The sequence below is a fragment of the Oryzias melastigma genome, linkage group LG22, assembly GCF_002922805.2.
Source record: "Oryzias melastigma strain HK-1 linkage group LG22, ASM292280v2, whole genome shotgun sequence".
In the NCBI taxonomy this organism is placed as follows: Eukaryota; Metazoa; Chordata; class Actinopteri; order Beloniformes; family Adrianichthyidae; genus Oryzias; species Oryzias melastigma.
Genome location: NC_050533.1, coordinates 1,556,699 through 1,582,718, shown reverse-complemented (window position 1 = coordinate 1,582,718; position 26,020 = coordinate 1,556,699). Strand labels below are relative to the sequence as shown.

At 40.9% G+C, this 26,020-nt stretch overlaps 2 protein-coding genes and 1 long non-coding RNA gene across 3 annotated transcripts; 1 reads left to right on the top strand and 2 right to left on the bottom strand.

The window, feature by feature from the left end:
* Positions 1–4,491: 4,491 nt before the first annotated feature.
* On the bottom strand, positions 4,492–12,931 carry chp1 (calcineurin-like EF-hand protein 1). The gene is made up of 7 exons (XM_024275856.2): positions 12,583–12,931; positions 11,767–11,839; positions 8,405–8,485; positions 7,819–7,946; positions 7,675–7,736; positions 7,172–7,294; positions 4,492–5,301 (listed from the first exon to the last, which is right to left on the bottom strand). The coding sequence occupies exons 1-7, from the start codon at positions 12,647–12,649 to the stop codon at positions 5,248–5,250; spliced, it is 588 nt and encodes a 195-aa protein (XP_024131624.1). The 5' UTR covers positions 12,650–12,931; the 3' UTR covers positions 4,492–5,247.
* A 5,040-nt stretch (positions 12,932–17,971) lies between these two features.
* lgmn (legumain) lies at positions 17,972–25,721 on the bottom strand. The gene is made up of 14 exons (XM_024275523.2): positions 25,607–25,721; positions 25,216–25,352; positions 25,053–25,150; positions 22,895–22,976; positions 22,741–22,823; positions 22,595–22,670; positions 21,244–21,306; positions 20,616–20,682; positions 20,425–20,543; positions 20,003–20,092; positions 19,723–19,932; positions 19,474–19,644; positions 18,624–18,691; positions 17,972–18,473 (listed from the first exon to the last, which is right to left on the bottom strand). Exons 2-14 carry the CDS (start codon positions 25,348–25,350, stop codon positions 18,431–18,433), a joined length of 1,305 nt encoding a protein of 434 aa, XP_024131291.1. The 5' UTR covers positions 25,351–25,352; positions 25,607–25,721; the 3' UTR covers positions 17,972–18,430.
* LOC118598032 lies at positions 19,322–19,612 on the top strand. Its single transcript, XR_004947079.1, has 2 exons — positions 19,322–19,352; positions 19,384–19,612. It is a non-coding gene; the product is annotated as an uncharacterized LOC118598032 (long non-coding RNA).
* Positions 25,722–26,020: the final 299 nt, after the last annotated feature.

The following is a 26,020-nucleotide window of genomic DNA, read 5'->3' as shown; positions in this document are numbered from 1 at the left end:
GGTTGAATTAGCCAAAATAGCTAGCATGTAGCTGAAATATTAAACTCCAAAATAGCCTAAAACAATCTTAGTAAATACCAAAATAGTCCAAAAAGCTGCAGAATGACCATTTGAAAACTTTAAAACTGTAACTTTTTAACATAATTCTGAATAATAAAAATGCAGCAATATTATTCCAGAATAAATCAACTTAAACCTTAAATAACTTTCAATATTTTACTATCCATAAAAATATATTTTGTCAAAATTATACAAGTTAGAAATGAGCTCAAGATAACATCGGGTCATTAATAACAATAAAATAAAATGATCTGGAGGGCCGGATCCGGCCCCCGGGCCTCGACTTTGACATGTGCTGTATAGTATTGACAATCTTATTATTTCACTGATACATTTCACAGTATTTGAACTGTATCAGATTAATACAAATATCTTCAAAGCGTATATAGATTATTAAATTATTTCTAAACAAATATGCAAACAGTGTAAACTCAAAATTGAATTGAGAGGATTGAAAGAATTGAATTGATTTTGAGAGATATTGTCGATATCCAGCCTCACTAAAAACAACATCATCATATTTAAAAGTCCACTGAGACCGTTTTGAAAATAGATGAGATGACAGCAGCTGATTTCATAATAAAAGTCAAAGTAACAGCCAGACACCTGTACAGTTGGCACCATGCTGCATTTTATTGCTGAATGTCAGTTTCTTTTTTTATCGTTATCATATTTAAAGTGAATACAAAACCAGACAAGAGGCTCACACATAATAAGCATGCCCACCTCCTCCCTCTGGAGTGCATAGTTTCCACACTTGATCACATGACCACGTCCTGCTCCTCCACCTCGCCGTCACAGGTTCATCTGTGATTCTGCTTTCTCTTTTTGGTGTGTTTTTTTTCCCTCATCGTGACCAGCAGCTCGGGCTGCAGCTACTTCAGTGTGAGTCCACTCCCCACGGGACAGCAGGTCTGAACATCTCCTTATCCTAACATTCACATTACAGTTGGTTTATTGCATGCAATACAAATCATTCATTAATCTGCTAATCATGCATATTCTTAACCCATATAATCATGTGACAGACGCCAGCGTGGGCGTCGACCTTGAAGACTTTGAGACGTGAGGCGGATGACGACGGTGCGAGTCCCGCACAGGTTCTGAAAGTCTGCTCAGCCGGACGGATGGGCTTCAAAATGCTACAAAACTTGAGAGTTAAAGCATCTTCCTGTTCCTGGCGCTTCATCGACGCTTTCGTTTAAAGCCGAAACAATTCAAACAAGAAGAAGAGGCGAGGTTCATGAGGACGACGCTTTAAATAAAAAGGAGGAAATCTTGACGTGATCTTACACAATCCTTTAAATACAAAGAGCCTGGGGCTAAAATCATGCATTATTGTTGGTTATTGCTTCTAAAACTCTAATCAAATACAATTATAAGGACTAAAATCGAACGCCGAGGTCGTATGTACAAAGCAGTCATCTGAGATCCTAACTTCAGCTCCGTCAGAAAGCTTCCGCCTGAATCTGACAGACAGCTTGGATTAATTTAAGACAGATTTTGTCAAACTTTCTCAGATTAAAAAAAAGAGGCTAGAATTTAGGTTAAAACTGCGTTGAAATGTGGACCTGCAGCTGCTTTGTTTTCTGGTTCGACTACTCTTCATGAAGCAAGCATCACTACTGGTCATGCATGGCTACGATAAATATTGGCACCACTGCTAAAGAAGCTAATGCACATGAGTCTATACATCTCTTAATGGAAGACATTGGTGATTTTGTTGCTTTCAAACAACTTGTCACTTGTTTATACAATATACATGTTGGTCAACATGACAGTTAAGATCAAATATTGCACAGATCCCGGTAAAGTGAGATTTTCTTTCTTTTTTGTTTCTTATGATTGATGACAAATGAAGACGGACAGACTGTCGCCCTCAGCGCGCTCAGTCGGGAACCAAAACAAAGACGATACGCTGCGTCTGAATCGGAGCAGAAATCCTGATGCTGCCTAATCCGTCTCCACGTCACTCCTCAGACCTGACAGAGACGAGGAAATCTGAGCTTCTGCTCGCCTCATTCTAACTCCTGGACTCGCTGTGGCTGTGAGGTAGCACAAACCCACAAAGAAATAAAGAAGCAGGGACTCTTTCGGATCACAGAACTCGATCTTTGCTACAGTTTCTTGTGTCTAAACTATATTTACAAAAAAGAAGGAACAAATGCGTCCGACTGCTTTGATCTGATGGGTCTTCATTGAAATAAAAACTGAATGTGTTTAATCTTTAGCCTGATGGCCTCCATCTCCTCAGACCTCCTCGCTAACATTTACCGCCGCTCTCTGGCTGAAGAAATGGGTCAGAAAATGAGGCGATGGTGAGGAGGAGCCATCAGCAGCGGTGAGGAGATCCGGCGTAGAGAGGAGGTCATCCTGACAGCTGCTCGGGTTCTGTCGGCTCCTCTGGAGGACGTGATGGTGGTGCTGGGTCTGTTCTGAAGGCACACATGTCTTCGGTTCGGGTTGATTCAGCTCTCCGAGGCCTGGATTTAATGGATCAAATGAAAAAGTTCAGTTCAGCTAAACACACCTCAGTGGAGGAATTTATCCCTCAATAAACATTTATATGAAAACCGAATCATCTTCTGACATTCTTCCATCTCCTGTGTGACTCCGATCATCTTCTGATCTATTTTCAAAATGTTCCCAGTGGAATTTTAATTCTCATGCTATTTTTTTATTATCCTAAATCAAAACCTGTCGTTTTCTGTGACATAGTTTCTACAGAACAGCAGGAGTTCATTAGATATTCACCAGTGAGTTGTGGAGTCAGCCTGCCCCTGATTACACTCTCTCCCACTAGCTTACAGCCCCTCAAACCCCCAACCTAACATTAGCGGAGCAACCAAAACAGTGAGCAATATCGGAGCTATTCAGTCGTTGATTTTGAAACGATTAAATTTGATTCACAAAAGCCTGGATCGATTCGATTCTTCAATCCAATTCAAATTTGTTTAGAAATACATCAATAATCTACTATATGTTTTGAATATATTTATATTAATCTGATACAGTGCACGTGCTGTAAAATATATTAGTGAAATGATAAAATTGTTAATATTAAACAGTGTTACAAGGATTCTCAAAAAGAGAAACTAATAAAATGTTCAGATCATTAACATTGTTCTGCTTCTCCTGGAGGGCGTTTCAGTTTGGCCACTAGGTGGCGATCGCGCTTTATTATTACACCTTATACAAGAAAAAGAAAACAATATGAGCAAAAACAGTGTTTTAGACCCAAAATAATTAATTTAAAATGAATCCTTAAAATGGTTTGGAAAATTTGTGCCTGTAAGTTTGTAAAGATGTTCATTTATTCAGCAATGTATGTTCAGGTCGAGAGCGTTAGCATTAGCTGTTGGCATAAAGTTAGCGGACTTTATCTTTATGTGCTAAATTGATCAATATTTTTATAAATTGATTATTGATCTATTAAGTTTAGATCGATTAATTGATTTTATCAACCCAGCCCTAATAAAGAAATAGTCAGAAATGCTAATTTGAGCTTAATTTTCTTTATACGTGTCCTCTATTATCATAAAATGCCACAAAAACATAATAAAAATACAGTTTTTAATAGGAGTTGGTCTTTAAATTCTACTAAAAATTAAATTATCTTTCACGTTTTAAAGCTTTCATGCATTTATTCAATAATAATTCATTATTTCTGCTTTTTAAAAATTAAAATTAACTTTTAATAAATAATACAAGGAGAAAAGTACAAAGAGAATAAAAGTATAATGTTAAAAACATAAAGTGTTCAAATGGGCCACAAAAATGACCGAATGAGCTGTTTGGCTGCGGTTGAAGATGCGGGAAAATGATGATATGATCGAATGAACGGCGGGAAGAACGAGCCTCTGACCTTGGATGAGTCGACCCGATGAGCCGCAGACGTTCCGTCCGAGCTCCGAGCCGCTCGCGGCGGTAAACAAAGCCGGGCTGCCTCCTCTGCGGCGCCAGGTCGGGGTGGGAGAAAACCGGGGGGCTACCGGGATTATTAGTTCGCAGAACTGCGGGCCGAGGAACCGCACATAAAAATAAAAAAACAAACTCAGTGAACCTCCTTCTCTCCCCCAAGTTCACGCCAGGGAAGGGGGGAGAAGGAGGTCCCGCTCCCTCCGCTCTACGCCATTTTTGCTTCACGGCTACAAGCTAACAGGAGGATGCTGGGATTGAAGCGGGAATCTGTCCATCAGCGATATGACCCGCCCCGGAAGTACTACAACTTCCGGTCAATGACCAAGACGTTTGAGCTTGCTAAAATCACACGGAATTATGCTAAAATAACGCAATATTTAAGAATTTATTTAGTGTATAGATTTTAATCTTCAATTTAATAAACCGATCACATTTTTTACACTTCTATGTACGTGTGCGCACGTAAAATACTGCTAAAATAACAAAAAAAAAACCAATACCACAAGCAGATGAATGGCACCTTGTTTATTCAAATTGATTCATAAATCACTTTGATATCAACATACATATACAAAAAAAGATGATTTTGATTAACAAAAAGGTTTAATAACACGTTCATCCTCCTGCTTCCAGAGGATTTAACTGACATTAAAGATTATAAAGTATTCCAGATCTGGAGCAGTTAAGATGGGAAATAAATAAAAGATGAGTTGCTTTTTTTCCCTCATCCACATTTGAAACAGGAAAATCGTATCATGTCCCAGATCCAACAGTTACAACACAGGAAGGTTAAAGTTAAATCCTTCTGACAGGAACTCCAGTGGCTGTCAGGCATTCATTCAAGACTCCTATGTTCATACCGACTTCAGGGGGTTTGGCTTCAGTTAAAGAACAACAAAAGGAACAAATCATTGCCGTTATTCTTTTACATTAGTACAACCCAGTGCCGACGTTTACCAAACCAAAGACGCTCCAGTGGCTCACTTTTATTTTGAAATCATGCCACCGACTGAACTGCTGCATGTGAATACAGAAGCGTGCTAAACACGAGCAGCAGGAGGGAACGTTTCTACAAGCTGTTTCAATGCTGCTGCTTGGTGGAAAACACACAAACCTAAGGCACACTATGTCAGCGAAGCAGTGCGAAGGCGGGTTTACTAAGGAAGAAACTGGAAGTAGTGGAGACGACGACAGCCGTCTGAGACAGCGGAGGAAGTCGCTTCCTGACGTCAGCGGGGAAAAAACTCATTTTAAGACAAAAAAAAATTAATGCAGGAACCGGATGCTCATCTTCTGTTCCACGTCCACTTTCTCCAAAACCTGAGGAAACAAAAAACAGAAAACAGAAAAATAAGATCCAACAATGGGAGGTCTGCAGGTCCAATGCAGGAAAGGAATCTCCCGGAGCCAGAAACAGAAACGACATTTAAACAAAACTGATGTTTGGGGTCACTTGTTTCTGCATGAGATTAATTTAATAGAATATTCACTCTTATTTCTTTTACTTTTCATGTAGAAATAAACATCTTTGTTCAGATAATGAAAAAAAAAAGATCAAAATGTTTGACCAAATCTAAGTGTATAATTTATTTTGTACTTTCCTTTTTACAGTGCTGCAATAGAACCTTCAATCAGTAATAATTAGAATTTAGTGAAGCGTAAACTCTCAATGTGTTTCGGTGTTAGAAGTTTTTGCACAGCAGGAAGGGAGAGGACCTCTGTCTTTTTATGAGGTATATGTTTCAAATGTCATCTTTAAAGAAAAGAGGATAAAAGTTTAACATCTCAAAACAAGTGTGCTGATGTTGAAATTTGACCTTTAAAAACTGGAGTAAAACTTTAACGTCCCCCTGGAGGTCAGTCCATGAACTGCAGGTTAGTCATTATTTCACGGGGGTGGGGTGGGGGGGGGGTTAAAGTCTCAGGTCAGTTTCATTCTAATGATCGGTTATATATTAACGTTACATTTGATTTTTCCTTTGTAGGTCAAAATGACAAAAAAATACATTTTTAGATAAGAGTTCAAGATAGAAAGCTATAAATATAAATATATTTGTTAAAGACTTCCACAAACTTTTGTGCAACAGAGGATTAGAGCCACTATAAAATAAAAAATATGAATCAGAAAATAATACAAAAAAAGTTCAAAGTTTTGAGAATAAAGTCATACAATTATGAAGAAAAAAAGAAACAATTTCAGAGTAAAATCACAAATGTATGACTTTATAGAGTCAAGCTTTCTAAAAATAAAATGTTATATTTAGCTATGGAACATCATACTGTATAAAAATCTTACTGAATCTACTTTACTTTTTTTACTAAAATGAAAACTTTAAATAAAGGATTACTTTTCTTTGTAAATTACTATTTTTAAATGATAAATTTACGATTTTATTCTTGCATAATTAGTTTTTCTCACAAACTGATTTTATTATCATATCTTTATTATTGTCTTTTTGCAATTTTATTTTTAAAAAGCATAACTTTTTATTGTAAAATTATAACTTCAAGTTATACATTTCCAAATTTATTCTTGTAAAATGTTGACTTTTTAAAATAATTTTACAACTTCTCTCATAATTTTACGGCTTTTTCTTAAACCTTTTTTTAAGGTGGCCCTACTACATTGTCATTTTATTTTCACAAAAATACAAAAATTTCCTTGTAAATTTACTACTTTTTTAGCATAAATGTACAACTTTATTCACGTAAATTGTTGATTTTTTCCTCATAATTTTATGTCTTAAGGCAAATATATTTTATGACGTTATTTTCATGTCCCTATTTTTGTCTTTTCTGGTAGCTCTACTATATTGTAATTTTATTTAAAAAAACATGATTTTTTTGGGTAAAATAACTTTTAAAGTTATAAACTTCCAACTTTATTCTTGTAAAATGTTGACTTTTTTATATATTTTTATGATTTCTCTCATAATTTTACAGCCATTTTCTCAAACTTTTTTTAAGGTGGCCCTACTACATCATAATTTTATTTTCACAAAAGCACACATTTTTCCTTGTAAATTTCCTATTTTTAAAGCATAAATTTACACTTTTTTTTGTAAATTGTTTTTTTTTCCTTCTCATAATTTTCTATCTTAAATGGAATATATTTTATGCTTTTATTCTGATAGATTCCTTTATTGTCCCTGTTTTACAGTGGTATTCCTGCTCTCTTCAGTTAACTGGCCTTCATGAACTCGGTGAAGGAGATGCATCCGTCTCCGTTGGCGTCCGCCTCCTGGATGGTCCTGTCGGCGATGCTGCCGAGCTGCTCGTCTGAAATGTTGACGCCCACCATCATCCGCAGGACCTGCAAACAGAGTTCATGTGTTCTTCAGTCACACTAATTTGCAGCTTTTCTGCTGGAACGACTCTAAATAACAGAGCATTTAGTGGAACGGCTCACAAACAACCTGATGACACTCCGCTGTTTTGTGCAAAACAAGGTATTTAAGCGAGTCACGCAACCGCGAGCTCACGGCAATTACAGGTCGCACAAGTCACCACAACCCGAGACGTCTTGGAGGAGCGAGACGCTCAGAAGATGGCGGCTTTATCTCCACGAGGCCAAAGTCTCCTGATCTACAGGATCAAACGTTACACAACAGAGCAGGTCGGGCCTAAAGCTGCACATTTATGAACAACTGGACCACCTTAAGTAACAAACTCAGGTGTTCAGAACCGACTCACCTGCAGCAGCTCGTCCCGAGAGATTTTGTCATCCCGGTCCAGGTCGTACAGCTGGAAGGCAACTGGAAAACAAATCACACCAACGAGAACATCAGCTGGAAGGTCCGCCAGGACGGCGTCCGTGACGGCGAGCCGCTCTCTCACAGTGCAGCTTGTTCGTCCTGCTGTTGAGCGGCTCCGTGTTGGAAACGTTCTTGTTCTTCTCGTTGTCCTCCACCGGTCGGAAGTGAGCCAGAGTCCGCATGAAGCCTCGGAAGTTCACCTGATCCTCCCTGAAAAACACGACGGTTCAGCTCCGGAGAATGGGAGGTAACCCGACACCGCCGCAGAAACCACAAAAACGTCCTGAAAACAAGCAGTCCAGAAAACAAACCTGACCCCAAAACAAGCAAATCCCACAAACCTAAAAACTTCTTCTCAAAGTCCCACGAAGTTCAAAGCATTCCCAGAGGTCTTTCATTTATATTTAAGCTGTTTTCATCCAAGATTTGAACATTATGTCCAACACTTTTTAGAAAAAATACTCAAAGTATCCAACTTTTTTATAAAAGTGACATTTTTCCTGATTTTTTTTATGTACAGTATATCCTCCATCCACAGAAAAATGCTTCAAGAACACGTTAAACATTTCCATCTGAGTGGATCTTCACTGTAGAGTTCCAAACGCCTCAGAACTCGCTCAGAAAGCCCGGTCCAGACCCGTCACGTCCCGCTCCGAATGCAGACTCACCCATCAGGGAAGAAGGCGTTGATGATCCGGTCTCCCAGAGGGTTGATGGCCAGCTCAGGAATCCTCTGGAAATCCTCACGGCTGCAAAGGTCAGCACAAGGTCGCGGTGAAAGACGTGAAGCTTTCCGAGTAAAACTCACTTCAAAGAAAGTTTGTTGGATGAAGTTGGATGAAGTTCCTGTAAAACCAAACTTTACGACTCTTCAGAGTCAGATGAAAGTTCGGCTCCTCAAAGGACAAACTTTTACGGTGAGGAAAAGATCTTTACAAGTCACTTTCAGAAAGGACTGGACTGATCCAGAACTGACAGTTTCACACTGGATTAACGATGAAGGTTCACACGGAGGTTCTGAACAAATACGACGGTATAAACCTTTTTAAATCATCCATCGAGTAGTGTGACCTGATGACCTTCTGTCCTTGTTGAGGTGATTCACACCGAATGTGATTCGGTGACAAAGGCGGCCCGCTCTAATGTTAATCAATGGTCGATGTGCGCTCTGAGGTGAGCAGCGAGGTCAAAACGGAATCACCTGATGATTGACAATATATACATGTATCTGTGATGTTAAATCCACTTATTTGCTATTTTTATCAATATACTAGAATAAAAAAATTCACTTTAGATCAGTAGTGTCAAACTCAATCACAAACAATCCAAAACACTCCTGAGGTCACGGAACGAACAGGATAAACATTTATTCAACACGCTAACAGTACATTTTTAAAACTTAAAAATGTAACTTTTTGACATAGGTATAAACTAGATATATAGCATTACCTGTGATAATGATAATGTGAATGCTGTAAGCTGAATTTGATAGCTGAAGATGCTGAAGCTGATAGTCAGCTAAAATATTAGCTAGATGCCAAATTAGCCTTAAAAAACAAAAAGAAAAAAAAGTTAAGTTGTTTAGATTATCCAAAACAGCTAACATGTAGCTAAAAAAATACTTAAACTTCAAAACAGCCTAAAAAACAAAAAAAGCCTAAATTAGCCAAAACAGATCAAATATAACTGAAATATTCACTAAACTCCAAAACAGACTAAAAAATCTTACTAAATTCAAACAAATAGACCCAAAAGTGAACAGAATACCAATTTTTAAAACTTTAAAACCGTATTTTTTAACATAAATGTAAATAATAATACGACAGAATTACCCGGAGGGCCGGATCCGGCCCCCGGGCCTCGACTTTGACACGTCCTTTAGGTGATTGTTGCTGAAAAATGCTGTACTTTATATATAAGAACTAAACAAACAGCACGTCACGGGAAATAATAGATTTTTTAAATAAAACATTCACAAGGTTTATTATTTAATCAAAATTATACATTATTTTAAGGAAAATTATCATCATTTATGAAAAAACTGAAGTTCAGTTCAGTGAATAAGATTCTAAAGCACAAATTTAGTTTTAAATATAGTCGAGGATTTATTTTAATAAAATTATGAAAATAAAAAATAAAGCAAAAAATCTGGTGATCAGTACGGACCTGACTTTTTTTATTGTTTTCTCGTTATAAAAAGATAATCAAGAACGGAGAATGAAGCGTTCCTCTCGTCATTCAGAGAAACCGAGACTTCACTCGTTTGAAAACACTCCGCAAACGTTGTTTTTGGTCTATTTTTTATTTATTAGTGGATCTATGCTTTTTAAACGTCTTAATTCAGTCTCACACACGCACCCCCCCCCTTAATTTCCCCAAAAACCCCAAACAAACATCGACAGACTGACAGAATTTAGGTGTCTTCATGGTGCGTTCACTGACATCAGGAGCAAAACAAATCAGTTCATCAGAGAAAACGTTGAACATCAGCACTGATCCATATGATCGACTGATCAGATAAAATAGACTAAAACCAACCTTTGATTAGTGTTCTTCTGCTGGTTTTCTTGTTAACCACAAAATAAATAAAACAGAGGAAGTCTCTGCATCTTCATGCAGGAAAAGGATTCTGGGACGCTTCCTTCTTCCTTATTGATCATCACAAGAAAACAAAGTTCATTTTCTAGTTATAACCAGTTAATATCTTGTTTTCTTGTGATGATGAGATATTATCTTGATCAAAAATAATAAGTAGGGCAGTCGGTTTACAGCTTCTGTAGATCAGTGATGTCTGTAAAATATTTATCTAAAGTTTTGAGAGTTTTTTTGTTTTTCACAAAAATAATAAAATAAGTTTATGAATCATATCTGTTGAAACACTGATTCTGATCTCCAGGTATAAATATAAGGTATAAATGACGGTGGTTAAATACATTTAATTATCACTCTTACTAAAAAGACAAACAAAGAACAGCAATTCAAATATTATACGTAAAGTGGGAGTTCTGGTTTGATCTGTGGATTCCTGACCCGGTTCTCCACATCCGTATCAATCCACCGTCCTGTAGCTCAGAGTCGGACTTTAATGTTTCTAAATCTGTTTTGTCAACTGAGGAAGAAGAAGAACCGCAGCAACACGTCTGATGTGTCAACAGTGTCTTAGAACAGTCACTTCCATGAAATGTGACCTTGGATCGCCGTCCTGCAGCCGACCCGGTTTGACCCGGTTAACTCACAACAGACTCAGCTGCTCGTGTTTAATTATCATCTATGTTTTAATGTTCTATTACGTTACCTGGAACTAACCACAAAAATGTCAGGCTGAGACCCAAACAACATGATTCCAACCCTCAGCCTGACCTCAGTCAGATCAACCTAGAATGTTTTCAACTAGATCCGCCACCACTTTCTAGACTGTTGTAAGAAGCATTTAACGGCGTCAAACTCCATGAGGGTCGCTCACCATCTCCACCTGTATGGAGCTAAATTGGGGACAAAATTATTTGAAACCCAAAAATAACAAATAGAAAAAAATGTTGGGTAAAATGGTAAAATTGTTGTTATTCTAAGATCAACTTAATTATTTTCAGCTTCAAATTTTCTATTTTTTAAGTTTCAAAAGTTCAATAATTTTTTTTTCATTTTCGATTCTGAAATTTTCAGATTCGAAAATGAAAAAGAGTTAAACGTGAAAAAAAGTTTTGAAAATTACATTTTTTGTTTTGAAACCTGAAAAGAACTGAACATTTGAAGCTTATTTTAGAAAGCAAAAAAAAAACTGACATTTAACTTTTTTGTCCGAACACTAATATTTTTTCATATAGTTTTATTTAGGTTTCAAATAATATTTACCCCAGTTTATCTCCATACACCCGTGGCTGATATCCCAGACCAGGATTCTCCCCAAACCATAAGAGTGTGAAATGAAGCAGGACATCCGCCCGGAGGTTTGAGGCCACAGGTTAACCTGAACCGCTGATGCACAGCCATCCGGCCAATGTCTAACCTGCGTGTTCAGGTTGTAGTTTACCTGAGCGCGCCGTTCTCCCCTTTGTCCAGGCTGGTGAAGCGGCTGTACAGTCGAGTGATCTGACTGTGGGAGACTGTGGGAAGAGAAAAATGAAAGGAGACCTCAGGAGAAACTTCTGACCCAAATACTGAAGTTTACTACGCAGCGTTCCCTCAAAGAGTTTAAGAGCCTTTTGTTCTCTCTCAGCATCAGGGTTCTTTAGGAACAAACTCCCAACTTTACTGTAAGAAGCAGATTTCTACTTAAAATAAAACTTTATTTAAAGGATTCAGGATAACTCTGGCGTGTTCCTCAGCTTCTCTATAACATCTGTTCCTGGTCACTAACGCTTATTTTAACCTTCATCAGATGTTCTAAAGTTTTTCTTTTTATTCTCCACAGGAACTCTGGTTCTCTGCAGCTATCGGTAAACAAACGGGGTGTTACACCCTAATTCTTCCGGGTTGGGACCTTATTTTATTTTGGATTTGATTAAAACTGTATTGATCCAACATTGTCACTATAATTATTAAAAACAGCAGATAAATAATAATAATAAAAAGTAAATATTGACAGTAAAAATACACTTTAAAAACGGACAATAATTAAAATGCTAAAATAATTGTATTTTATCGGATTAATCTGATCTAGTCTATTTATTTTCTTAAACTAAATTTGATTTTTACAACCCGAATAATTTGGTTTAATATTCGCCTTTTAAGAACTGCAGTTTAAAACAAATTGGACAAAAACTGAACTAAATCAAAGAAGCTGAAACTCCCAATGACAACACTGGGACCTTTTAGCTCAAAGTTTGCGATCTTAAACTCAACTTACAGCCGGTCTCCTTTTTAATTTCTTCGATTTCTTCTTCTCGAAGTAACGTCGACGCCCTGGATCCCATCACGGAGAGCAGCGATGACCTGGTCGCACTGGGTCTTCTTGCGCAATGAAACCACCAGCTGATCCAACCCGAATGTTCAAGTTAGCAAAGCAGCTAATCAGAGCGAGGGGATAAATCAGAGGGTCCGGACAGCAGAGACACGTCCGACAGGCGTCACGAGTCTGGTTCCGCCCAAAGAACCGCGTTCAGAGCTCCCGTCACGACCTGTGGCGTCAGTATCGGTCAAGTTTTCTTCGGTCTGTCACGATTTGGACTCGCCAGGACCAGTTTTGTCATTCTTCTTCTTCTTCTACACCAAAAAAAGTCAAACGGTGAAAAGCTGCGCTACCGCCGCCCGCTGGTGACTATCGGTATCGCACACGTGGTGATTTTTTTGCCATGTGAGAAAATGTATGTGGCAATCTACAGAAATACAACAGTTAATAGGGAATTAACATATATGCCATTAAAAACATAAAAAATGTACAAAATTAAATAGCTTTTAAAAAAGTCAATCCAATCATTTTTTATCAGAAGCTTCTTATATTTAGACCTACTTAGATTTATATTTGAATTAACCTTCCTGTTATCTGATCCAAAAACACAAAACTTAAAAAAAAAAATTCACGTTGAAACTTCTACAACTTGATCTAATTACTGTGAATAAATTATTACAAGAGCAGGAACTTACAAAATCCTCAATAAAAGTAGCAAATGCACGTTCACTCCCAACAGCAGTCTTCTTTTCCTTTCAGCTTTTTCCTTCAGGGGTCGCCACAGCGAATCAGTTTCCTCCATCTAAGCCTGTCTTCAGCATCCTCCACTCTAACACCAGCCACCTTCATGTCTTCATTCACTGCATCCATAAACCTCCTCTTTGGTCTTCCTCTAGACCTCTTTCCTGGCAGCTCTAGACTCAGCATCCTTCTACCAATATATTCACTGTCTCTCCTCTGAACATGTCCAAACCATCTCAGTCTGGCCTCTCTGACTTTATCTCCAAAACCTCTAACATGTGCTGTCCCTCTGATGTATTCATTCCTGATCCTATCCATCCTGGTCACTCCCAAAGAGAACCTCAGCATCTTCATCTCTGCTACCTCCAGCTCTGCTTCCTGTCTTTTCTTCAGTCCCACTGTTTCTAGTCCAAACAACATGGCTGGTCTCACCACAGTCTTGTACACCTTTCCTTTCATTTGTGCTGAAACTCTTCTGTCACACATCACACCTGACACTTTTCTCCACCCATTCCAACCTGCTTGCACTCTCCTCTTCACTTCTTTTCCACACTCTCCATTACTCTGTACTGTTGACCCTAAATACTTAAACTCCTCCCCCTTCTTTATCTCTTCTCCCTGTAACCTCACTCTTCCACTCTGGTTCCTCTCATTCACACACATGTACTCTGTCTTACTGCGGCTAACCTTCATTCCTCTCCTTTCCAGGGCAAACCTCCACCTCTCTAACTCCACCTCCACCTGTTCCCTGCTCTCACTACAAATCACAATATCATCTGCAAACATCATAGTCCATGGTGATTCCTGTCTAACCTCATCCGTCAGTCTGTCCATCACCATTGCAAACAGGAAGGGGCTCAGAGCTGATCCCTGATGTAATCCCACCTCCACCTTGAACTCCTCTGTCACCCCTACAGCACACCTCACCACTGTCTTACAGCCCTCATACATGTCCTGCACTGCTCGGACATACTTCTCTGTCACTCCAGACTTCCTCATACAATACCATAGTTCCTCTCTGGGCACTCTGTCATAAGCTTTCTCCAGATCTACAAAGACACAGTGGAGCTCTCTCTGACCTTCTCTGTACTTCTCTATCAACATCCTCAAAGCAAATGTTGCATCTGTAGTGCTCTTTCTTGGCATGAAACCATACTGCTGCTCACAAATGTTCACTTCTGCTCTTAGTCTGGCTTCCACTACTCTTTCCCACACCTTCATTGTATGGCTCATCAGCTTTATTCCTCTGTAGTTACCACAACTCTGCACATCTCCCTTATTCTTAAAAATGGGCACCATCACACTTCTCCTCCATTCCTCAGGCATCTTCTCACCACCTAAGATCCTGTTGAACAACCCGGTCAAAAACTCCACTGCCATCTCTCCTAGACACTTCCATACCTCCACAGGTATATCATCAGGACCAAGAGCCTTTCCACTCTTCATCCTCTTCAAAGCCCCTCTCACTTCACCTTTACTAATCTTTCTTACTTCCTGCTCCACAACCGTCACCTCTTCTACTCTTTGTTCTCTCTCATTCTCTTCATTCATCAACTCTTCAAAGTATTCTTTCCATCTTTCCATTACACCACTGACACCTGTCACCACATTACCATTCCTATCCTTGATCACCCTAACCTGCTGCATGTCCTTCCCATCTCGATCTCTCTGCCTTGCTAGTCTGTACAGGTCAGTCTCTCCCTCCTTACTACCCAACCTAGCATACAAGTCATCATAAGCTCTTTGTTTGGCCTTTGACACCTCTACTTTCACCTTACGCTGCATCTCCCTGTACTCCTGTCTACTCTCCTCAGTCCTCTCAGTGTCCCACTTCTTCTTAGCTAGTCTCTTACTCCGTATACACTCCTGCACCTCCTCATTCCACCACCAAGTCTCCTTATCAACTCTCTTTCCTGATGACACACCAAGTACACTCCTACCTGTCTCCCTGATCACATTAGCTGTAGTTATCCAGTCATCTGGGAGTACCTCCTGACCACCCAGAGCCTGTTTCAACTGTTTCTTAAAAGTCATGCAACAATCTTCTTTTTTTAGCTTCCACCAGTTTGTCCTCTTCTCTGCCTTTGCCCTCTCTTTCTTCATCTTCTTCACCACCAGAGTCATTCTACACACCACCATCCTGTGCTGTCTGGAAACACTCTCACCAACCACTACTTTACAGTCACTGATCTCCTTCAGATTACACCGTCTACACAAGATGTAGTCTATCTGTGTGCTTCTACCTCCGCTCTTATAGGTCACTCTATGTTCCTGTCTCTTCTCAAAGAATGTATTCACTATCGCCATTTCCATCTTTTTTGCAAAATCAACCACCATCTGTCCTTCTACATTCCTCTCCTGGATACCAAACCTGCCCATCACCTCCTCATCACCTCGGTTTCCTGCACCAACATGACCATTGAAATCTGCACCAATGACAACTCTCTCATTTCCAGGGATGCTCATCATCACTTCATCAAGATCCAACCAGAACTTCTCCTTCTCTTCCAGCTCACATCCTACCTGTGGGGCATACCCACTAACAACATTGAACATGACACCCTCCATTTCTATCTTCAGACTCATCACTCTATCTGACACTCTTTTTACCTCCACAACACTCCTAACAAACTCCTCCTTTAGGATAACTCCTACTCCATTTCTCTTCCCATCTCCACCATGATAGAACAACTTGAACCCTGCTCCTAAACTTCTAGCCTTGCTACCTTTCCACCTGGTCTCCTGGACACACAGTATGTCTACCTTTCTCCTCTGCATCATGTCCACTAACTCTCTACCCTTTCCTGTCATAGTTCCAACATTCAAAGTCCCAACTCTCAGTCCAACACTAGTGACTTTCCTCTTCTCTCTCTCCCTACGAACCCGCCTTCCTCCTCTCCTTCTTCCACCAACAGTAGTCCAATTTCCACCGGCACCCTGTCGGTGAACAGCACCGATGGCGGTCGTTGTTAACCCGGGCCTCGACCGATCCGGTATGGATTTCGTAGGTCTGATTCGCATATTTGATTTGGCAAGATTTTACGTCGGATGCTCTTCCTGACTCAACCCTCTGTATTTATCCGGGCTTGGGACCGGCACAATGAGACCCTGGCTTGGGCCCCCTCGTGGCTACATTCACTCCCAACAGCAGTAATGCAGAGTATCTCTGGAGGAAGATGAGTTATAGTCTTATGTTGTGTCAGGAATGATCTCCTGCAGTGGTCATTGTTTTAAAAAATACCGCATTTTCTACATTTTAGTAAAAACGTTTTCAGATTTGATTCCAATCCTAAAAAATCAGTAGAGATGAAAACAGATATTTTTCATTTTTTCTGATATATTATGATCCTTCATTTGTAATATAAGCTTTTTATGTTGGATATGAAAACAATTTTGTTATATTTTTTATAATTGCTTAAAATAGCTTAGTGGTAACAAACTAAATGTTTTTTTTTCTCAGTTTGAATTAAAAAATTAAAAATAACGTTGTTTTTTTTTGGTCATGCATTTCCCTACAGGTGTAGTAACACATTTCGCCACTTGATGTCGCAATTACACAGTTTTAGTGTTTTTTGAGGTCAAATCCTCAGACATCCAACAAGATCACGGGCCTTCATGCCACTCTTATATTCGTGCTTATAAACAAGCAAACAAACAAAAATACGGACACTCCCAACAGCAGTAATGCGGAGTATCTCTGGCACGAGGATGATGAGTTATAGTCTTATGCTGTGTCAGGAATGATCTCCTGTTGTGGTCATGGTGTTAAAAATACACCAGCTTTTACATTTTATTTAAGAAATGATAATCTTTTAATCAAATCTAAAAAAAAAAAAAAAACAGTAAAAATAAACAGATAAAAAAATATTTCTACGTTTTACTCTGGTAACTGACTGATGAATTATTTTTGTCGGTTAACATTTCAATTCAATTAAACTGATTTCACGGGAACACACTAAAAGTTTCTCTTATTTACCCAAAACTGTATTTATTCTAGGGCTGCACGGTGGCGCAGTGGTTAGCGCTCTTGCCTCACAGCGAGAAGGCCCCGGTTCGAATCCCGGCTGGGACCTTTCTGTGTGGAGTTTGTGTGTTCTCCTAGTGCATGTGTGGGTTTTCACCGGGGACTCCGGCTTCCTCCCACCGTCCAAAAACATGCTTCATAGGTTCATTGGTGACTCTAAATTGGCCCTAGGTGTGAATGTGTGAGTGAATGTGTGTGTGATTGAGGCCCTGAGACAGACTGGAGACCTGTCCAGGGTGTACCTCGCCTTCGCCCATCAGCAGCCGGGATAGGCTCCGGCACCCCCGTGACCCCGAAAGGGACAACGCGGTCAGGAAAATGAATGAATGAATGAATGAATGTATTTATTCTCTTTGGTCATGAATGCTACCTCTGGATGTAATAACACATATCGCCACTTGATGTCGCCATTTCACCATTTAGTTTTTTTAAAGGTCAGATCCTCAGAGTCACGTTATCACGGGACTTTATGTAACTCGTTTTCTTTTATCTGAGCTTAAAAACAGACTTTTTTTACATAATTCCTCCCAACAAACTTCTGAGGCGCTGAACAGCAGAACAGGGTTCAGAGAAAGAGTCCAGTTTGGTTTGTCAGAATTTATTTGCAGATTTCTGCATCACAGCAGACTCAGAAACACATTCATTGTTTAGTGCTAGATCCTTTTTTCATTAAAGCCAAGAATTCAGTAAGAGCTCAGAGCAAAAGTCACAACACGATTGTCGGCTAATCTTTATAAAAACAATAAAATCAAAACTCCACAAACTCTTCACAGTGAAAGTGCAACTCATCAAAATACAAACTCCCCGTCAAACGGATAAAAACAATTTTAAAAAGTGTTACTGTTGTGTTTTCTCATTCATTTAGGTCATGTCTGCAGGAGAGGTTTTCCTGCTCATCCAGGCTGGATGAGTATTTCTAGATCAACCTTCAAAGTCCGGCTGATCTGCAGCTAACATGCAGATCCACATCCAGAAGTGATTGTAAGGCGAGCAAAGAGCAGCTTGTTCTGTGTGGAGGACCGTGAGGGTCTGCAGATCCTCTCAGTGGCTGAAGGGACACACAGAGTCCATGGCTGCCTGGATGCTGCGGAGCAAGACAACAACTCGTCAGCAGGAGGGGAGGGTCAAAAACACAGGAAGGTCACAGAAAACAGAGTTCTCTACAACAGTTCTGACAGACTGATCCAGATCTTATAAAGAGTTCGAGTCCCGACAGAGGAGGAGGTGGACGAACCTGGCTGCAGGGTATCCGCTCTCGCACAGGTTCAGCAGAGCAAACAGATGTCTCAGGGCGTACTCGTACTGAAACACAAACCGCAAACGTTAAAAACAGACTAACATCTCGAACATAACAAATCCCTGATTACAGCTTCAACCACAGCGGCTGAAACGGCTTCAAATGCATTTGATTTTATTTTGCTCCATTTTTGCTTTAAAAGTGTCAAGAAGCTACAAATTCAGGAAGCTTTCATTACATTGTTACAGTGGTTTGACTCTAGGGGGCGCTGCAGGAGCAAATGTCATCAAAATAAATCTTGCTAATCATCTGAAAGGACTACTTACTGCAGACTATTCAGGGTTCTGGATTTTAATGCAATTTAATTATTTTTTTTTCAAAATGGCGGCTTTCCGTTGGTTTTATCTCCATAGCAACCGTTTTATGTTTTGGTCGCCCGGTGGTAACGAACAGATTGATGTCCTTTTTATAAGAATTGGAAAAAGTAAATTTTTTGGTTTCCTTAGCAACGGAGGTTTATCGTTAACCCCGCCCACATTTCTAATATTTTCATACCGTATGTTATATCATTTTGTTCAGCTTGAGCCGCGCTAACGCTGTTTACAATCTACAACTTCTAAATCTATATATTTTTTTTCCAATTGGAGCTCCAGAAATCAGATTGAAATCCCTGGGAGGAGTTATATTTTGTAGGAGGAGCTTAAAGTGGCCTGCAAAACTCAAGTGGTTTGGGGGCGTGGCCTGCAGAGTCCAGGAGGTTTGGGGGCGTGGCCTGCAGAGTCCAGGTGGTGTGGGGGCGTGGCCTGCAGAGCCCAGGTGGTGTGGGGGCGTGGCCTGTGCCGTCTACCTGCGTGGTGTGCCAGTTGAAGCAGGTCTGCTTGTAGTGCCGGACTGCCGTCTTGTAGCAGCCGCGCTGCGTCAGCTCGGCTCTCTGGTTGAGCAGCTCGGCGGCCTTCACCTTGCTGCCCGTCACCTTCTCCACGATGCGCCGCATGCTGTCCTCCAGCGTCTGCCTGACCTGCGGGGGCGCAGAGGAACGCAGCGTCACACGGAGGCTGTCGGGAAAGGGGGCGGGGCTCCCTTCACGGATCTTTACCTTGAGGTGGCTGTCGATCTCCATCAGCAGGTTGCGGGCGACTCTGATGTCGTTGGACGACATCATCTTCCTCTTGAGGATGGCGAGGGGGACGTCGGGGCTCGGGGTCAGGTCCAGGTTCCTGACCGGGCGGAGGCCGCCCTCGGGGGCGGGTGGGGTGTAGGTCTTGGGACTACCCTGGAACGCGATGACCTTCATGTGGGCCATGGTCTGCAGACACAGACGAAGACGTGAGAACCAAAACATGCACCAGGAGCTGGGGGGCGGGGCCTGCGCTCACCTTGTTGCCGTACTGCTGCACGTGGCTGGTGTTGGTGTGGCTCTTCACGATCTTGAACTGCTTCAGCAGCGTCTCTTTGCTCAGGTCCTCCTGGAAACGTCAGAGAAGATCAAACGCTAAACCTACAGGTGAACTCCGCCCCACTGCAGCCGCTCAAACAAACCACTTCCTCTTCCTGCTCGTCTGACTGCAGGTGTTTGTAACAGAGAACACCAGAAGATCTGAACCAGCATGAGGCAATGAGGAGCAGAGATGTCAAAGGAAGGTTTTAAATAAAGTTTTTAGAAATAAGTCCTAAAATCATCCAAAAAGCCCTTCTCCTGCAGGACAGCATCTCTGATGAATCATCTCAGAAACACCTTCAGACTCGGAAGATCAGCCAGCGAGGTCAAGAGGGCAATGTGGACCAGATCTGGACTCACCGCATCAGAATCCTCCATCCAGTTCACGCTGTACCAGTCGCCCAGGTAGGTGTCCCTCTTCTCGTCGTAGTAGCAGGCGTAGGACGACTCGTGGTCGTTGGCGGCCGTGGTGGCGTACACTGAAAGCAGAGCGTCAATCAGACGTCAGAGCGCCGCCGGAGCAGAGACGGTTCGCTGAGGGTGCCGCTCACCGTTGATGTCCGCTGGGAGATGCTCCATCATGGACCCGGACTCGCACGCCTCGATGTAGAACACCATCTGTGTGGAGAGGGGGGGTCAGGGGGCGTCTCCTCCTGAGGGGGCGGGTACCAAAACCCGGCCACACCTTGGTAACTACAGAGCGAGCGGTGCCGCATAAAAACCAGGATTTTGGTGCTTCGTTTCAATCGTTTTGCCAATTGCAGCCCCTGTGGGCGGGCTTATATAAGAATGGGCGTGGCTGTGAGGGGGCGGAGCTTCAGAGAGTGAAAGTTTCTCTGGATTTGACAGAAAGAGATTCTGATTCAGCGACCTGCAGGATCAGAGACGTGAAGGCTCTGAAAAAGGTTTCTGTTGTGGCGAAGTGAAATCCGTGTTTACGTCAGCGTGTTTGAAAACGGCGCCGCGGCGAGGCGGTCATGACGCATCTTAAAACCATGGAGGCGCTCTCCTTCATCCCGTCACGCTGCTGCGTCACACCATCAGATTTTAGGAAAAAATGTGACGTTTATTTTCAATTGGAAGCACCGGTTCCACACCTGAACCGATCTAAAGGTTCGTGTTCGGTTTCAGCTAAAACCCAAACGGTACCGGTACCGGTACCGGAGCTGAGCGGCTCACCCGTCTGTACTTGTTGTTCTTGTGCATGAACTGGATGGCGTCCAGCAGGTCTTCCTCGTGGAGCTGTGACAGAAACAAAGCAGATGTTCACCGTCAGACGGTCTGAAGTTCTGGTTCCATGTTTGCAACACGATCATGATTTGGATCTGAAAGGCCGGTTGGGTTTGGAGAGAACACAATCTCAGTCGATTTGTGTAACTATGTACCTAGGATTGTGTATTGACATGTTCACATTACATGACATTAAGCTAACTTACTTGTTATGATCCACGATCTCTTTCCAAGGAGAAAACTACATTTGTTTTCTGGTTATTACAGATACTGAGGAATACAAAAAATGTTATCTTTTTAAAAAATGTTATTTTTTTAGTCTATTTTTTTTATGTTTAGCGCTCCTCAAACGTCTTAAATTCTCTTTTTTCCCCTGAAGTCCCTGATGACAGAATCCAGGCCCGTCCAGCGTTTCAGCGCGGTGCGTTCATGGATTAATGGACCCAACTCAGACCGCTATAAAACACTTTTGTCATTTTTCTACAATCCACACCAAACAAAGCAGTTTGTCAGAGAAAACCTCAAATGATTAATCAATTATAAATCGATCAGTTCTTCAGCTGTTTGACAGGCAGAGAAGCTCATCGATCCAGGGTTCTGTTGGTTCTGTCGGTTCTGTTGGTCCTTTCCCTCAAACCTCGGTTCTGCGTGGTGCGTTCACTGAGCTTCAGACATCCACAGAAAACTAAGTATTTTACCAGAGAAAACCCCAGAACTGATCGATTTATAATTTATTGATTTAATAGCGTCAACATTTTTTTTCTGCTTCGTTTTGCTCCGGATGGTGTAAACATTTTTAAAAGTTTAGTCGCGGATTGAGTTCAGCTGAGTGGCTGTTTGGGTTTGCTAATGTCCGGAGGTCAGTGAACGCACCACGTTCGCTCTACATTCTGTCATTCATAAAAACAACTTAAATTCTTAAAACTGAGTAAAACTGTTAGCATCTCAGAGTGGGAAAGAGAGAGAGGGACGCTACAGGATATTCTTCATTATCTCGTTATAACGAGAAAACAAAAAGTGTTTTCTCCTTATAACAAGTTAGTGGATCTCGTTAATTGAGAAAACAAATGAAAATAAAAAGTAGGTCAGGCTGTTTTCTGCCTGAATCCGTGACAACCGTTAACACTTTAACTTAATCTGTTCTCTCCGTAGAAACTGGACCGCTCCTGCTCATGTGGACCGGATTCTTTGGTAACTCATCCTTAAACTCATCATTGTGTTCGGGCCAAAAGCCGTTTCTGACGAACAGGAAGTGGATTCTGACGGAGCGTCGGCTGGTGTGGACAGAGAAAACTCTTACGTCATCGTTGGGGAAGGCCAGAATCCCGGGAGCGCCGTGGTCGGTGAAGTAAACGAAGACGTGGTCTTTGGGGCCGCTGTCAGGGGAGGACAGGCGGTTAGAAACGCCGTTCTGGAGCCGCTTCTCCAGGTGAGGCGGACACTCACCTCTTCAGAACTTTTCCAGAACCCCCCTTGACACCTTTGGAGTCGCCCTTCAGGACCGCCAGGAAGTTCTCCGGAGTCACTTCCTGCAGAAACGGAAACTCGGCTTCAGACTGGGATTTATCAGGTGAACCGACAGCAGCGGTGAAGCGCTCACATCTCCAGTGTAATCTTTGGGAACGCCGGCGTACACGTCGGAGCCGTTGGGCTGGTTGATGATTACTCCGGGGGTGGGGTTTCTGGGAAGAAAAACAGAAGTCCGATTTTAGGAGGAAGTGCAAACAGCTGACGTGATGTTTTGTTAAGCGCTGACTCATGATCACAGATTTTCAGGAAAGAGGCGGAGCTTCACAGACACCAGAGCTCTGGCGGAGCTGCAGATCATCAACCAGCATGAAGCAGCGACGGCGACATAAAACCATAAACAAACACATGACGCTTCGGGACATGTCCCACTTTAGAGGCTGATAACAAACACAGGTCAGGAGAACTTTTGACCCAGTCTGGGACTAAAGCTCACGGATCACTGATCAGATCAATGAAGGAAAACTTCTCATGAACGATTTAATAAAGTCAATCTGACCTGCAGGTGACTCCTCACCTGAAACCAGATTTACGGGTTACTTTTGTTGCAGCTGAGTTCAGTTCTTCATGAGCTCAGACCTGATTCCCGACCTCCTCTCAGAGCTCCGCCCCCTCCAGGAGGAGGTGACTCGGTAATCGCTCCCGTGTGACTTTAATGGAGGCGACAGAAGGCCGCCGTGTCAGAACGCAGCGAGGTCTGTGGACCGCCGCGGATGACGGAGGACAACAACCGAGTAAACAAACAAACAAAATCCTGGGGGGTATTTCTACTAAGAGGAGACACTTTCTCCTCCTTTGAATCATGACTTAAAATAATAATAATTAAATAGATGTGATTTGGAGCATCCACTTTCTGACTGATTAATTATCAATTTGTCCTTAAATTTGTGATTTAAAAAAAAAATTAAGTTTTACACAAAAGGGGTTAAAATGCAATTAAAAAAATACTAGTTTTAATATTAAAAAGTAACAGGAAATACATTCTGGGGGATAAAATTACTTCAAATTAAAATGGAGTTGATGATTTTGCAGAGAATTAGACCAAAAGTCTGCATCAAGTCAATAAAAGATCTACATTTGACTTATTTTTTAACTTTATTACTTAATATAATAATAAAAAAAACAATAAAATAATTGTATAGATGTAATTTGGAGCACAGAATCACTGCATCCAATTCAACTAACAGCTTTAATTTCCGGATGATTAATTATCAATTAGTTTTAAAAAGTCTTATTTAAAAAATACTCTTCTCATAGAGACTAAAAGCAATGGAAAATTTGAGTTTTAACATTAAAAACAATCAGAAAAAAAATGTTTGGGGATAGAATTACTTAAAAATAAAATGAATTTGATTATTATTGCAGAGAAAAAGACGTAAAGTCTGTATCAAAGTCAGTTAAAGACCTACAGTTGATTTAGTTTTTAATATATAAAAAAGATAATAAAGTAATTTATTAGATGTTATTTGAAGCACAGAATCACTGCGCCTAATTAATTCCTAATTAGTTAATGATCAGTTAAAAGGTAATTAAAAAGTATGAATTAAAAACTAACAGGAAATTGATTTTTGAGAATAAAATTACTTAGAAAATGCATTTGATGTTTTTGGAGAACATAGTTTGCATCAAAGTCACTTAAATACCTAAATTTGACTTTCTTTAATTAGTTTTTTTTTTAACATAAAATAAAAATTAATAATAATTGATATAATTTGAAGCACAGAATTACTCCACCTTTTATTATTTTTTTGACTGATTAATTATTATTTTTGTTCTGAAATGTCTGCTTTTAAACATAAAATAACTATTTTCACTTAAAGAGAGTCTGAATTAAAAAGTGTGATTTTTAATATTTAAAATGACCAGAAAATACAGTTTTGGGGATGGAATTATTTCAAAATAAAAAAAAAAGGTTTTTTACCTTCAATTGATTAGTTATGAATTTGTTTTTACATTTATTTATAGATAGTAAAAAAACAGTTTTCTCATACAGAATTAAAGGTTAATTAAAAATAATGAGTTTTAATCTTAAAAAAGTAACAGGAAATAGATTTTGGGGGCTCGAATTATTTCAAAATAAAATGCATTTTATGATTTTCCCGATAATAAGACATAGAGTCTGCATCAAAGAGAGACCTGAATCTTCTTTTCTCAAACGTTTCCTCCGCGTGACCATTGAACGCAGCGTGTCTGACAAAAGCAGAAGTTCCGGAGGGAAAGTGCAGACTCACGCCTCGTTCTGGGCCAGGTCGTCGTACATCATCACCACGATCTGCTCGTCCGGGATCCCGTTCCGGTGCACGATCTGGTAGGCATGGCAGGCGTCGGCCTGTGGAGAGGGCAGGTCAGGACCCGGGCCCGGTTCGGGGGCGCTGTGCTCCCCGCGTCTCTCACCTGGTGCCGGTAGTTGTACCAGCCGTTGGAGCCGGCCACGATCACCACCCAGTGCTTCCCTCCGTCCAAGGGATCGTCGGCGGGGAATGCGGCGGCCAGCCCGGCCAGCGCCAGCAGGAGGAGGCTCGAACCCATGTCTGGTTAGAGAGGAAATGTGTTTAAAACGTTTAAAAAGTTTGGGAAGCGTCACCTGACTGAGGAGGGAATGTCACATGATTTCACCACTGGGAAGCTAGCGGCTCCAAATTAGCTAAAGAAGCTAACGGAGGGATTTCGGGAATTTAAATTTCGATTTGAAAACCTCAAAACTGAGCAAAACCATAACCAACATTTATCACCTTGAAACAGATAAAGAGACTTTAGAGACGACACGTAAATAGCGTGTAATTACCGCGTCCTGTCGGCGTTCTGCGCAGCTGCAGACGGAGAAAAACAACAACAGCTCCGTGGACTCAGCCAGCGATCCCTTTATATACGACTGGAATTCTGGCTCCACAACCAATCAGAACGCTCGGGGGGCGGGGCCAAGCAGAAACCGATCATGTGCTCGAAAAATGCAAAACACGCACGAACCTGTCCTGTTTTTTTCACCATCTCGGCAGGTTTAGACGGGGATGATCACATGGTGTTTTATTCAGGCAGGTCATGTGAAAGATGACGTCTTTAAGATGATAACTTTAAAGCGTTTTATACATTAATAAAGTACTTTTTATGTATTTATTAAAAAAAATCTAAAGTGTTCCATCTTATGTTTGTTTTGAGATTTATTTACTTTTTTTCTTTGTGTTTTTTTCTTCTCAGGATT

Bases quoted from the DNA above. Each gene is read 5' to 3' on its own strand.
- chp1 (XM_024275856.2), bottom strand. From the start codon at position 12,649: ATGGGATCCAGGGCGTCGACGTTACTTCGAGAAGAAGAAATCGAAGAA. The intron at 11,840-12,582 runs GTAAGTTGAGTT...CTCTTCCCACAG, and splicing joins AATTAAAAAGGAGACCGGCT to TCTCCCACAGTCAGATCACT. The intron at 5,302-7,171 runs GCCAGTTAACTG...TTGTTTCCTCAG, and splicing joins CCTTCACCGAGTTCATGAAG to GTTTTGGAGAAAGTGGACGT.
- lgmn (XM_024275523.2), bottom strand. From the start codon at position 25,350: ATGGGTTCGAGCCTCCTCCTGCTGGCGCTGGCCGGGCTGGCCGCCGCA. The intron at 19,933-20,002 runs GTGAGCGCAGGC...CTGTGTCTGCAG, and splicing joins TGCAGCAGTACGGCAACAAG to ACCATGGCCCACATGAAGGT. The intron at 18,474-18,623 runs GTTCGTCCACCT...CTTGCTCCGCAG, and splicing joins AGCGGATACCCTGCAGCCAG to CATCCAGGCAGCCATGGACT.